Source organism: Plectropomus leopardus, chromosome 1 (genome assembly GCF_026936395.1).
Source record: "Plectropomus leopardus strain MGB_pleo_1.0 chromosome 1, ASM2693639v1, whole genome shotgun sequence".
Taxonomy (NCBI): domain Eukaryota; kingdom Metazoa; phylum Chordata; class Actinopteri; order Perciformes; family Serranidae; genus Plectropomus; species Plectropomus leopardus.
In genome coordinates this window covers 42,584,842-42,598,420 of record NC_142176.1, presented here as the reverse complement: position 1 = coordinate 42,598,420, position 13,579 = coordinate 42,584,842, and the positions used below count along the sequence as shown (strand labels likewise).

At 39.5% G+C, this 13,579-nt stretch overlaps 1 protein-coding gene across 2 annotated transcripts in view; it reads right to left on the bottom strand.

Moving 5' to 3' along the window:
- Positions 1–13,176, bottom strand: part of crtc3 (CREB regulated transcription coactivator 3) — a 61,454-nt gene extending 48,278 nt beyond the window's left edge. Inside the window, exons 1-2 of one of the 2 annotated variants that reach the window (XM_088081450.1) lie at positions 12,828–13,176; positions 11,901–12,110 (exon numbers count right to left, since the gene is read on the bottom strand). In XM_088081450.1, coding sequence (XP_087937576.1) covers positions 11,901–12,032 — 132 coding nt within the window. In that variant the 5' untranslated portion in view covers positions 12,033–12,110; positions 12,828–13,176. The other variant, XM_042485145.2, reaches the window with a different exon arrangement.
- Between the last annotated feature and the right edge of the window lie 403 nt (positions 13,177–13,579).

Sequence of the window (13,579 nt, the reverse complement as noted above, 5' to 3'; positions counted from 1 at the left end):
ATTCAGTTCATCAGAATTCAATGGCATCGATGGCCAGCAGACAGAAACAAAAGGCAGCAATATTTACAACAACAAAACAATACAGTTCTTGCCCTGAGGGAGCAAAAGTAACCCTAACTGTCATGTTGGGTACCTTCCTATTTCTCTCTCTATATATAAACAATGTCCTTACTTAAAACTAGGCTGTTGATGCAACAGAAAGACACAAATACTTTTGAAAATGGTACAAAACCAGAAAAAAAGGAGGACTGTGGCATTTGCTTTTGTTTAAGAGGTAGAAAGCCTACAGCTACCAGAATGCACAGCGCCACACCAGACCAATAACAATCCTGCTGGTGGGTGACGTGATGGGTCCCCATCTTTTTGAAATAATGGCAGTAGACAGGCAAGAAACAATCTCATATTACAGTTAAACGGTAAGCTAAAACATGTTTCTGAAAACATTTGAGTCAAGAAAAAAGTAACAGTGACAGAATCTTGGTTTATTTTTGACTGCCACTGCCAAGTTTTACCACTTGACTGGATTTTGGTCCAAGTTTGAGTAAGAGAGAGGGGCAGGGTCTGTCTCTTGATCTACCTCTATAGTCTTTGTGTCTACAGTGGCAGCATGGGTGGTGGGTAACATGAAAGTGCATAAACACAGCATGTAATTTAGGCAACAGCCCCGAAATCAGCAAAACCCCACTGAATGACGTGTTTGCATCAGTTTGCGTCATCTAGGCACTGGTTCAATTGAGTTTAACACAGTTCATTAACACATAATACCCACATTGTTTTGCTACAAATCTGGTGGAAAATTGGCCAAGTATCTCTTTTAGAGGCTTTATGAGATACTAATAAAAATCTCTTAGTCTTAGAAATCTTAGAGTCTAAATAAAAACTTCCCATGTACAATGGGCCTCATGCAGCGACATTTCTCTCTAATATCTTCTCTTCATTTTTTGGTAAGAGAAAATATAAGAGAAGTCAACTCCAGATACAACACTCCATCCAAATCTGCTCTGACCAGGTGTGCTCTATGATGAATCCCACTAATCATAAGTCACCTATAACGCTCCCTAAACACTTTAGGACAAGTTTTGTGCCGTGTGCAAAGACTCTGACACATAAACAAGACAAGAGACATGACACCACAAAAGGCTTAAAGAAGAACTTGTACAGTAGTGAAACTGACGTTGGCCTACTGTGAAATAAACTTCAGCAAAGTAAATGCGATTTCAGGGGAATGTATTGAATATTAAGAGTAAAGTAAAAGTAAACATGCGCAAAGGTTTAAAAGAATTTAATAAATCAAAATTATTCATATAATTAGAAGAAAAAGATGCATGCATACTGTTTGTATGAGAAGTTGAATCTATAAAAGGTTTTTTTCTTTTCTTTCTTTAATTCAATTTGGGGAGCCTGGTGGCTCAGTAGTTGGAGCGGGCTCCCCATGTATAGAGGCTGTGTCCTCGGTGCAACGGCCACGGGTTTGATTCCAGCCCAGCCTTTTGCTGCATTTCACCCCCTATCTCTCCCCCTTTCACACTCCTATCAATTAAAAGCAAAACCACCCTAAAACTATCTTTTTAAAAAATGAGTTTTTTTCATGAAAAATGACTTACACAATGAAAGAAATTGTTGAAAATTCATTTTATATTTAACTGACTAAATGCTTCAGCTGCACTTGCATATTTTTTAATTTTTGGTTTGTGTACAAAAATCTTAATTTGTAAAGTAGTTAACTAATAACAGTAGTGGAGTAAAAAGTACAGTATTTGCCTCTGAGGTGTTTTAGAGTAGAAATAGAAAGTGGCATGAGATTAAAAAACTCCAGTAATAGAAAAGTAACCTCACATATGTACTTAAGTAGAGTACTTGAGTAAATGTACTCAGTTACATTCCAGCTCTGGTCAGCAGAGAGACACACAGTTACTGAAATTACAGTTATTGGGATCAGTGCATCAGGTATAGTATATTTCTTTAGCCATGAAATTTTATAATGCAGTCATTATAATTACTCTAAAACCTCATTTAAATTTGCTTAAATGATAGTCATGCATTTTTGATAATGTTCCTCATATATAAAACTTAACATTTCCTTGTGTAGGACAACAATTTGTGGGCTGTGAAAGCGAGATGTTTTTCTCGAGTGCTCTCAGCCCCTTGTAAAATTGGTGAATCCCAAAAATTAATGGGTACTTACAAAATAAGAACAAATCCTGGATACAAGCAAAAATAAGAGAAAATTTATTTGTATATAATTTCTTGCATGAGGCCTATGTCTTTAATTATGAGAAAATACTTCAACCTTAAACGCTGCACCAAAACCTGACAGATGATTCAGAGGAGGCACATTTCACAACTTAAATTAGGGCCCTAGAACCGAACGGTGCAAGGACCCTCTCGAAAGTGAAGGAATTATTTATTTTTTTTTTTTTATTATTATTATTTTTATTTTTTTCTCTCAAATGAATTGCCTTTTTAAGGGCTTTAACATATTCAAAAAGTCATGAAACTTTGCAGACTTATTAGATCTGGTAAAAAATGTGATATTTTAATGGTCTCGTGCGTGGGTGGGAGGAAATGTTGCGCCCCCTACTGATTTTCAACGAAGCAGCCCCCGCAGCACGTTTTACCTAGAGCTGTGAAACTTTGGAGGCCTGTGCAACACCCCAGTACCTACAAAAAAGTCTCTGGGGCCATACTGTAAAACCAACAGGAAGTCAGCCATTTTGATTTGAAGTTGTAATTTTGGTGTATTTTTGGCCATTTTCAGGGGTCGTAATCTTGAGAACTTGTCCTAGAGCTTTTATCAGATTGACTTCAAATGTTATGGCTACCTTTATAAGGCCTTTGACAGCAAAAGTTATTGAAATCATGAGTTTTCATCACACTGTGTGATCTGCATGAGGCATCTAATTTGCATGTTCTGCCATGAACCAGGAAGTAAACAGGAAGTGGTATGTAACTCTGCTGTAAAGGGTCCAATATGACCCAAACTTCACAGGTTTGATAGGAGTCCCGCCCTGAACACATCTATGACAGTTTTAAGCGATAATGAGAGCGCCACCTACTGGCACAAGAAAGGCAAAGTTTTACAGTGAGATGTCCAGCTCCTAGCAGGTTGACTCAATTGATCTCAAAATGGTCTCAAACAATCCTTATAACGTTGATGATGCTTGAAATAGAATATTGTGAGTTTTCATTGAAAGGCGTTACCGAAGTCGGGTGGACAATTTTGACATCAAAAACTGTTGTAACTTTGCCCAAGATGGTCAGATCTTTACAAAATTTCACAGATTTGATAAGAATGTACGCCTGAAGACATCTGCAGTGCAATTTGGGGTCATAGTCATAGCGCTCCCTTTTGGTAGCAGGAAGTTACTTTATTTACTGCTTGATTTTTCCCCTGTAGCAGGTTAACTCAATTAACCTCATATTCAACTAGAATTGTAAAGACCTTCATGATGCACAGAAATTACATTTTTGACTTTTCATCAAACGCGGTTGCCAAAGTTACGCATTAATCGCCATAAAAATGGAAGCACTTTATGAGGGGCAAAGCATGCACCAAAACTCACCAAACGTGGCACACACAGCAGAAGTCCTAAAATGTGTTAACTGATATAATTTTTTTTTTTTTGCACTGATGTGCTCAAATGGCTCTGTAGCGCCCCCTACAGATTTAGACTAAGCAGCCCCTGTGGTACATTTCACCTAGAGCTATACAACTTGGGAGGCAGGACATTTGTGAGTTTTCGTCACACCGTGTGGCCGTTACTGGGCCACACATTTCCATGTCACGCCATTAACCAGGAAGTAGTTTATAACTCGTAGGGACATGGTCCAAACTTCACATTTGATGACAGTCTTGCCCTGAACACATCTACATGATTACTATTATCATTACTTATAGCGCCCCCTACTAGCAACATGAAATGTAATGGAAATCACGTGTTCTTCTTTGATATATATCTACTACAGATTTCAGCCAATTGACTTGATATGTGGTTTCTCAGACCTTAAGACCTGTAACACAACAACTGATTTAAAAAAAACTGAGTTTTCGTCACACTATGTGGGCGTGGCTTGGTTTCCAACTTTGATGTTTCACCATGACACAGGAAGTTGTTGTAACACAGCCAAACATCATCCGAGCTGCCTAAAACTTCTCATGCTTAATGAGAGTCCCGGCCTGAACACATCTGCATGGCTCAATTGAGTTATCATCATAGCGCCACCTTCTGGAGACAGGGAGTTACATGTTTTATATTTTGATGTGCACCTCCTTACAGGTTGACAATATTCAGCTCAAACTTACTTAGAAAGGTGTTGAGACCTTGATGATGCCTGCTTGTGATTTCAGAGCTTTTTCATGAACATTGTTGCCATGGCAACATGGTCTTTGCCGCCAAACAGGAAGTTGTTGTAACCTCACTTTGCATCAACCGATTGGCCCCAAATTTTACAAGTGTGATCAAGGTGCAGCCCTGACCGCATCAACATGTCAATTAAGTCTGATAATCACAGCGCCACCAACTGGCAAAAGCAAGTAAGCCTCTTAATACAACCATACTTTGATTTACATGACATTTATATGGTTTGGTCTACAAATGATGTAGACCAAGATGACATGGATTGTGTGGTCTCTAGCGCCACCTAGTGGCCAAGGGATGTACTACCATATATGAAATATCTAACTGAAGGATCAAAACTCTGTGCCTCCTTGTTCCAAATTCTGGGACATCCCAACTTATTCAGTTTCTGAGTTTTCGTCACACCATGTGGGCATGGCTAGGTTTTTAACTTCGATGTTTCGCCATGAAACAGGAAGTTGTAATTCAGCCAGATACTGACCAATCTGCCACAAATTTCTCATGCTTGATGAGAGTCCTGACCTGAACACATCTGCATTGCTCATTTCACTTATCGGCATACCGCCACCTACTGGAAACAGTTAGTTACATGATTTATATTTTTAGGTGCATCCCCTTACAGGTTTACCACATTCGGCTCAAACTTGGTAACAAAATCTGCTTTAAGACCTTTGTGAAGATCATATGTTTTCAATGAATGCTGTTGCCGTGGCAATGCTGTTTTCTCCACCAAACAGGAAGCTAATATAACTTTACTTTGTATTGAACCATTTTCCCCAAATTTTATGTGTGTGATCAGGTGGCAGCTGTGAACACATCAACATATAAGTTAACCATGATACTCAATGTGCCACCTTCTGGCAACAGGATGTATACCTTGTAACACAATAATCCTTTGATTTACATGAAATTTACATGGTTTGTTCTATAAATGATGTTCACCAAGATGACATGGAAATTATGTACCCTCCACTGCCACCTTGTAGCCACTGGAAATACTACGCCATGTGACATTTCTCACTCCAGGGAGAAAACTCTGCGTGCATTATCTTACTTTCACAGAGATAAGTGACTGTGTCAAACGGAGTTCTGTAAGAAACCCCTATATGGTTGGGGGTGCGAGGGCCTGTTCGCTGCTTGCAGCTTTAATTACAAATTGTAACAGGGACCCAAAATGTTAATATAATTCTCTGATGGCCAATGAATGTACAATCCCAACTGTCCCCACTGTCCTGAACAGAGGGACATACAGGCAGACATATTTGGACATTATGATTAAGATTCATTTGGATGCCCCTTCAGTAACATTCAATTTTCCATGTAGGACAAATGGGGAAAAAAATATTTAAAAAACAAATCCCCATTTAAACCTCTTACTCCAGTGCTGGCGATAGATATTACACAACATCAAACATGTAGACTTCACACACTTCTGGTTCACAAGGATGCCAAGTCCCTGCAGCACAGGAGCTGAGAGGAGGAGGGCTGAATTTGTCATTCAGGTACCATGTACAGTTAGTCAGAGCCCCTCAGGGTTTATATTCAGTCCTTTGGTCAGCGGTGTAAATGTTGAAGCAGCTACTTCTAATTCCAGCTGTTTGCTGGCAGTGTGTGCTGTGCCACGGCCGGCCGCAGCCTCGCTGACTGGGCTTTTCTGTCTCACAGGGTCACTGACAGTTCATACCTTGTGGCAACATTCATTCAATGTCGCCTCAAACCCACATCCTCTTTGGCTGGCCATTCATGGACTGTCCCTCTCATAGAAAGAGCACATTGTAAACCAGTGGCATGAGAAGAACATGAAAAGGGCTCTTACATCCTCCCGGCAGGGACCACTACTTCTATTACTTGAAATGTGAAGCGTGTATGTCTGAAACCATCCTGAGATGAAGAAATAAAAAAATCTAACAATTAATGGGTCTTCTAAAAAAGGCATGTGCCTGTTATTATTTTACACAGTCTAACGGGGCTGGGCAATTAATCAAAAATGAATAGAAACCATCATTCAGAATCTCTAACCGACGTCATCTTGCCCATGTTTGTTATTTTTATTTGGTTATTTTTTAAAATTCTCATAATACTTTCCCCACTGTGTGTGTTCATTTCCTGTCCCCTTAAAAACAAACTACGGCGTGTGTAGTCATGTGACTCTGCCCTGTCCAGCCTGCAACATGGATAAGAACTCAAATACTGAGCCAACTGAGCAACTTGAGCAGCTTGTACCAAAGAAAAATGCCATGTCCCTCGTTTGGACACATTTTGGCTTTAGTGAAGGCAACACCGCACAGAAATAAGTCAAATGTAAACACTGCAGAAAAACGGTTTCACCGACCAAAGGTAATATCAACAATCTGTTTCAACACTTGGAGCACAATCACAAAATCGAATATAATTAGTGCATGGTTTGAAAAAAGAGAGAGACTGACGAGCGCCCAGCAACAAGTGCCTTCTAAAAGCAGCTGTCGATAACACAAGCATTTGCGAATGCTTCACAATATGAAAAGGATTCAAGAAGATACTTTGTTAGGGAACTTGCTTTTTACATTAAAACTAAAATGTGACCTTTTTCATAAAACGTTTTTAATTCCAAGCAATGTGTGCTTTGATTTCAATTGTTGGAACTATTTCTTTGATTATTTTAAAATCACAAAGATAAAATATACACTCTTTCAGTAGAAAAAATATCCCACCTTTAAGCATATTTAAAGTAAATACCTTTTCAGTGAACTATGAGGGCAAAAAAAGAAACAAACATCCAAAAAAATTGTTCACTAGAGGAGCTATATATAAGATGTGGATAATTTTAGTTCAGTTTTAGTTTGAACTAACCCAATCAACAGAATGTGAAGAAGTAACACCTTTGATGTTACTGTATGTCCAAGATGCCTTTGTATTGTATTGCAGAGATATCTACTGCTAAGCAGCCAGGGACGGCCTGACCCCTCTGTAATAATACATCCTGGCCTGAGAGGCGATGGTGAGTCACTGTAGCCTCTAGTGAGCAGCAGGAGAGAAGGAAGAAGTTGAGCTCTCCGGAATTGTGTCAAAACGTATTCTCCTGTCAAATAGAGCCTTCCCCATGTTAATGCGTCCCCCTTGGTGGTCACGTTTTGGGCTAAGGGTTTGGGTCAGGTTTAGGAGAAGAGAAAACACCGACGGGGAAACAGTCCTAAACACAACACCGGAGTCAATGGATACAGTGTAGAAGTTAGTCTCAGTGAATGAGTTATTGTGAAAGAAACACAGCAATGGCAGAAGCTCCAGGAAAACAATTGTTATCCCCATCACAAGCAGCAAAACTAGAGTAAATATTTCCAACTCTGAAGACAGTGGAGGGTAAAAAGTTACAGTTTGATGCTGAACTCGCAACGTTATTTTAAGACTGGTCAGTAATGTCTAACATTGACCATTTACAAAAATGTATCTTTAGCGTAACTAATGACAACACAAACTGGAGGCTTACAGTTCATGATTAACTTTTCAAATAGTGTGATGGGACTGTTTTCTTGTTACTGTGGCGTTTCTAAAACTGAGCTAAGTAAGCTATAAAGTAAACTACACACTAAAGGTCACACGTGAAGGTCATCAGACAGCAGCCTGATTTTGACTGGCTGTATTCTGGCTCTGCTGTCAGTTATGAGCTGCCTTAATTTATGACTGTAAATTGTGGTTGCATGGACACAATAGTAGACAGGCATTTGAAGGGTGAAATACGGCCCCCCATTCGGTTGGACTGGGTAGCTGGAAATTACAAATAGCTCCTTTAATCATAATCGAGGTAAAATGTTAAATTAATAATAATGCTGATTTGAGGTCAACGATTATTGTACAAAAGGGTCATTGCTCCCTCCTGTAAAAAGGTTGGTAAGCTGAGTACAGGTAAATGGATTTCTGAATTAACTACAACTCTGTCCTTAGGAAAAATTACATATGCTATTGGGGCTAATCAATCACTCTTTCACAACATCTGGGGTCCCTTCATGTTTTGTTTTTCTTTGCTGTCTGCTGTAAATTTGTGCACACAAATATAAATGCACTGATATGTGTATGTACTTATTGCTATAAAGACTGTTGGGGAAAAACATGCAGGATGAGTACGGTTAGGGGCTATTGAAAACCTTTGAAAGACAACAGCTCATGTTATTTTTTCTAATAATAATCTGTCTGACAGTCAGTCCCTCTCGACTTTAGGGAAGCAAGTGATGTTTTTTTTTTTTTAAAAAATCAACTACAGTTTTTCCTGACTGCTAAGACTTAAAGAAACTGGGATCCATCTGATCTTTATCTGCATGGCACAAGTCTTCTCTAAAAACTACATCTTGCAAATGTGTTGTCACTTCATTAGTTTCACACATTTTCACAGCCTTTTTCAGAGCAGTTAACACAAGTCTTGTAGAAAGATCCCAAACTCTTTTAGATTAACTGTGTTAAACAAAATGAAAACATTTATTTACAGTTGATAGAAATTACCTAGTGATTATAAATCTATAAAGCACCTGTGTGAAACTCTTTTGCACAACTCTTCAATCAGCAATCAGATGCAGCTCTGTGTTGCTGTTTGCAAGACCAATAGTAGAGGACAAAAGCATGAATAAATAAATGATGAATGTAAGTAAATGAAGAGCACTTTAATAGATAATCTCTCTCTCTCTCCCTCTGTACACTACTTCAACACTACTGCAGCAAAAATATGCTCGCTTTGAGATGAAAACATCCTCATGCTCTCCCAATGCATCAGTGGATAGCTACTGTACTGAATATCCAGCAATGGAGCAGTCTTCAGCCACACTGAATAGAGCTGCCTCAGACATATTTATTATTCTTGTTTTTATTTGATTATTTAAGTATGTGTGTTTAAGAGTAGGTATATGTGTGTGTACACTGTGTGTGTCAATTGAGATGGAGGGGGTGGGTCTGATGGTGGTGGGAGGTATGGAAGGGATCAAAAAAGAAATGAGGTGTTTTGTTATCATTTACACACCTCTTCCCCATGTTGTCTCGTTTTCTTGTCCGTTTTTGCCGTTCTTACTTGGGCTGCTATTCTACAAATGTATATATGTGTGGGAATTGTGTTGTAATCTAATGAAAAACAATTGATTGGGGAAAAAACTCTTTCAACAGGGCATCTCAAGCACTGGAAAGAGTATTCTTTGAGCACTGCTTTTAGATATATCATGTACTACCACAAGTAGGGTCAGGAAGACTTCAGAATAATATGGTTCAACATCAATTACACTGCTTTACAAAGAGGCAAAATGCTAGAAAAAATACAGCTGATCAAAAGAAAAGTAATAATCATCTCACTAATGGTGTAAACTACAAACACAAAGATGACAATAACCAGCATAAACCACTATGTTCTGAACAGACACATAATTAACACTAACAAAAACTGACATTTGCGTTTCTGAATATAAAACAGCAAACTTAACTGCAAACTAAAAACCACTCAGTCCAACACTAGGCATGATGGGAAATATAAGTGATTGGGACCACAGTAAAATGTTGTTTGTAAAATGCTAAATGCCATCAAGAAGCAGAATGAAGCAGAATATTTCGTTAGATAACAACGTGAGTTTTGGAAATGATGATACCCATGTTTTTTTTCCATTAATTTTGACTTTTGAACTTTGCCTTGCACTTGAGTTATTGAAAATGTTTGGCATCCTCTGGCATTCTCCATCCACTGTGCTGTGACACAGAGCTACTAGCTTAAAAATACAGGTACAGTTTGCGAATGTAATAACTAAGTCTGTACATGGAGAATTATTTTTTCAGTGGATATCTTAGTCGTAACAAGACTGAGGCAAGCTGAGCATTTCTGTGGTTATATTTGATGTATTTATGTAGTTTTGGGATACTTAAGTTATTAGAGAAAAAAGGTGACTTAACACTGGTATGTGTTGGACACAGCAACATGCCAAAGTGCTTCAGATATATGTGGATTTTCAAGATAAAACTTAGGTATTCTGTGTTTTTTATCTATCTAAGAGAAGAGGTGTGAGCATGCTGTGGGCAAGTAGCCCGTCCCCAAGATACCAAGCCACGGCGGAAATTCACTGATTTGTAACATAAAACTGCTTTATTCTGTGTTTATAGCTGTTTTAATCATCTGGTTTGTTTGCTTTGGAGAGGAAGAGACCTCTGTGGATATTTCAGCTCCTGATGAAAACCTCCTAAATTGTAGCGGGGAGAAGTTTTAGACGGCTGCATCTGTAATTCACCGCTAGACGGCATTAATCCCCCCTAAATTTCACACATTTCACCTTTTATACAAATTTGAGTGTATATGATACTGAAATGCCAAATTATGACCCATCCTCTTGAGCTGCTCCCACCCTGCTCAGGGTTCCAATGTTTAAATACCTGTGAAAGGTTTCTGAGCAAAGCACAAAGAAGGCGATGTCTATCCAGGTTACAAAGGGTTAATATCTTAAATTTGGGGTTTTCAAAGTTTGCATTTTCTTTTTCAGTTACAAATGACCATCGATAAGTTTGCATCAAATATGATTGCTACCTGAATGAATGTAAGAAGAGAAACAATAAGAGCTGGTTGAACAGAGGTCAGTCAGCAGATGAAATCTGTGAGACAATCAACAGGCAGCTCATTCCAGCCTGGGCTGTGTCAAAGAGGGATCTTTGTCCCCATCACTGTTAAATTCAAAAAGAAAAATCAGATTTTGAGTTGGGATGACCTTATAAAATGAGTGACTTGTGCTTGGCATACAAAGTCACCGCGAAGAACTAACAACCGTATTGCTCAGGGGTCCATAAGAGGAGAGGGTATCATCCCATTGTGGAAAAGTGCTTTTACACAGCCAGCTTGGTCTGTCAGAGGCTCAGGAGAGTGGAAGCTAATTCCAAATCATATCAGAGAACTAGGGCACCTGGTGGCTCAGTGGATAGAGCGGGCACCCTATCTATAGAGGCTGTGTCCTCACTGCAGCGGCCACAGGTTCGATTCCAGCCACGGCCCTTTGCTGCATGTCACCCCATCTCTCTCTCCCCTTTTCATAATTCATATCATATCAGAGAAAAAATCCTATCAGAGAACTCAGCACTTAAAGATCTCTCAGTAATCAGTTAAAAAGAATGATGATTAATACGTACACTTGTCAGCACTTAACTCTTTTTGATGCGCTTATTTATGTCCTACTTGCCTTGCAATGTCGTTCTATATGTAAAATTTGTATATTCTTTACAGTTTTGAAATTGTATGTTTTGTTATTTTTTTGTCTGATTGTTTGTTGATTTGTTTTTCTTCTCTAGTGGGTGTGTTTAAATAAGTTTTCTAAAGTGTATGCCCTATTTCTTTGTTCTTTTGCTTTGTTGTTTTTTAGGGAGCCTTGGGCAAAGGACTTCAGTTTTTTTAAAGCCCCCTAGGTAAGTCTGGCATTTTTATACTTTGTGTGTTTCTTAATTTGCACTGTCCCTTTTGAAATTAACTAAACCTAAACTTAATAACAATGACCGCATCCGTGCAAAGAAGGTCACTATTAAATGACAATTGGCTGAAAGTTAGCTGAAGTTAAGTGTATTTACCCTTGATACAGTGAGGTCTGTCATCAGCTGTTCAAAGGCCCGCGTCTCCTCTGCCTGCTTCTGGTTGTGCAGCGCTATCTTCTCGCTAAACTTCCTGGGGTTGGAGCCACCTGTGCCCGGGGAGCCGGACATCGTGCGGGCCGCAGGTTTACAACTTCAGCTTCTCGGGGTGAAAGTGATACACGGTGCTGGTGGTCTATTGTCCAAACCCTGTCAGTGAACACTGCGATGAACCCATCATTGTTTTAAAAACACAACACACATACTATTGGGGCAAAGTGAATTCAGAGTGAACTCTGCTGGCTGCAGTGTCACAGCTGAGAGTGTAGTTGTAAGCCGAGCTAGGAGCTAACGGAGCTAAGCTAACGTTAAAGCTCTTGTTTATAAAAGTTGCCTTCTTGTGACTAAAGAGAGGACTACAGCAAGCCTTCGCGAATTGTGTTTGCACGTTTGCTCTAATAACTTTTGACAAGAATGGCCTATCGATTAAAATAGGTTAAAGGCACGACAGAACTTCATGTTGACAAATTTCCAGCGAACCACTTGTTTGAATCTTAACATAACGTTAGCCGTCATTGCTAACAACGCTGGAGCCGAGTAACAGCTGCAGCTAGCCAAGTTAGCTAAGCTGCTGTCAGTGCCATATCAACGTTTGTCACTAACGTACTTTGCCAATTTATCGACACTCGACATAGGTCAAAGCCTAACAGGCATGTACAAGACGCAGTCTGTTTCAGATTAAGCGCCGGTGTAGAAGAAAGTTGTAAACCTCGATTGGCAAAGCTTGCTACTATCGTTAGCAAAGCTCCCGAGCAGTTAGGCAAAGGTTTGCTCGGTAAAATGCCTTTCAACAAGTGTCCCCCGCTCCTGTCCGGACTTCAAACTAAATCTCGTGTTTCTGTCCCCCCACCCTCCCCCCGCAATCACCGAAAGCTCCAAAACACAAATGTTCGCATGTGATGCGGGGACATAATCCACACTTTGACACTTGGGTTGATATCGCAGCGCTTCTCCGGAGTCCAGTCTTGTGTTAATCCTCGGACAGCGGAGAGATTTCAGACAAACTCAAGACCGACGACTTCGGTGGACACGAACAAACAACGGCGGCAGAAAAGCACGTCTTCTTCTTCGGTGCTAAATCACAAGTCCTCTGAAAAAGAACCGCGAATGTTTCCAGTTCATTATCTGTTTGTTGACAGGGCTATTATCAGCAACTCCGGTCGGCTGGCTCGTTACACTACTGCGAGAAAAACATTACCTCGCTTAACGCAGTCATTACCTTTCATGTCCACACGGCGGCGACAGAGTTACTATATCATCCCTGTTATACGTTGTGGTTTGTTTTCTGGTTTAACTGTTTAAAGTATTTTGAGTAACAGTCTGTTTGTATGAAAAGTTCTACACAAATCAAGTCTGATTGATTGTTTGATTGGTCTGAGATAACTGGGATGGGCAGGGCAAATATACAAAAACCCACCAGTCCCAGAACTTGCCAGGAAAGCCATGTGGCATGTTAATCCTTATATTTTGTCTTTATATATACGTGTGTGTGTTTTGTTGACATTTTTCACAAATTTCTTTTTAGTTTTCCTTTTTTGTCGTTTTTTTGTCATCCTTTATCAGTTTCTTGCAATTTGTGGGACATTTCTTGTCGATTTGCCAATTGTCCTTTCCCCCAC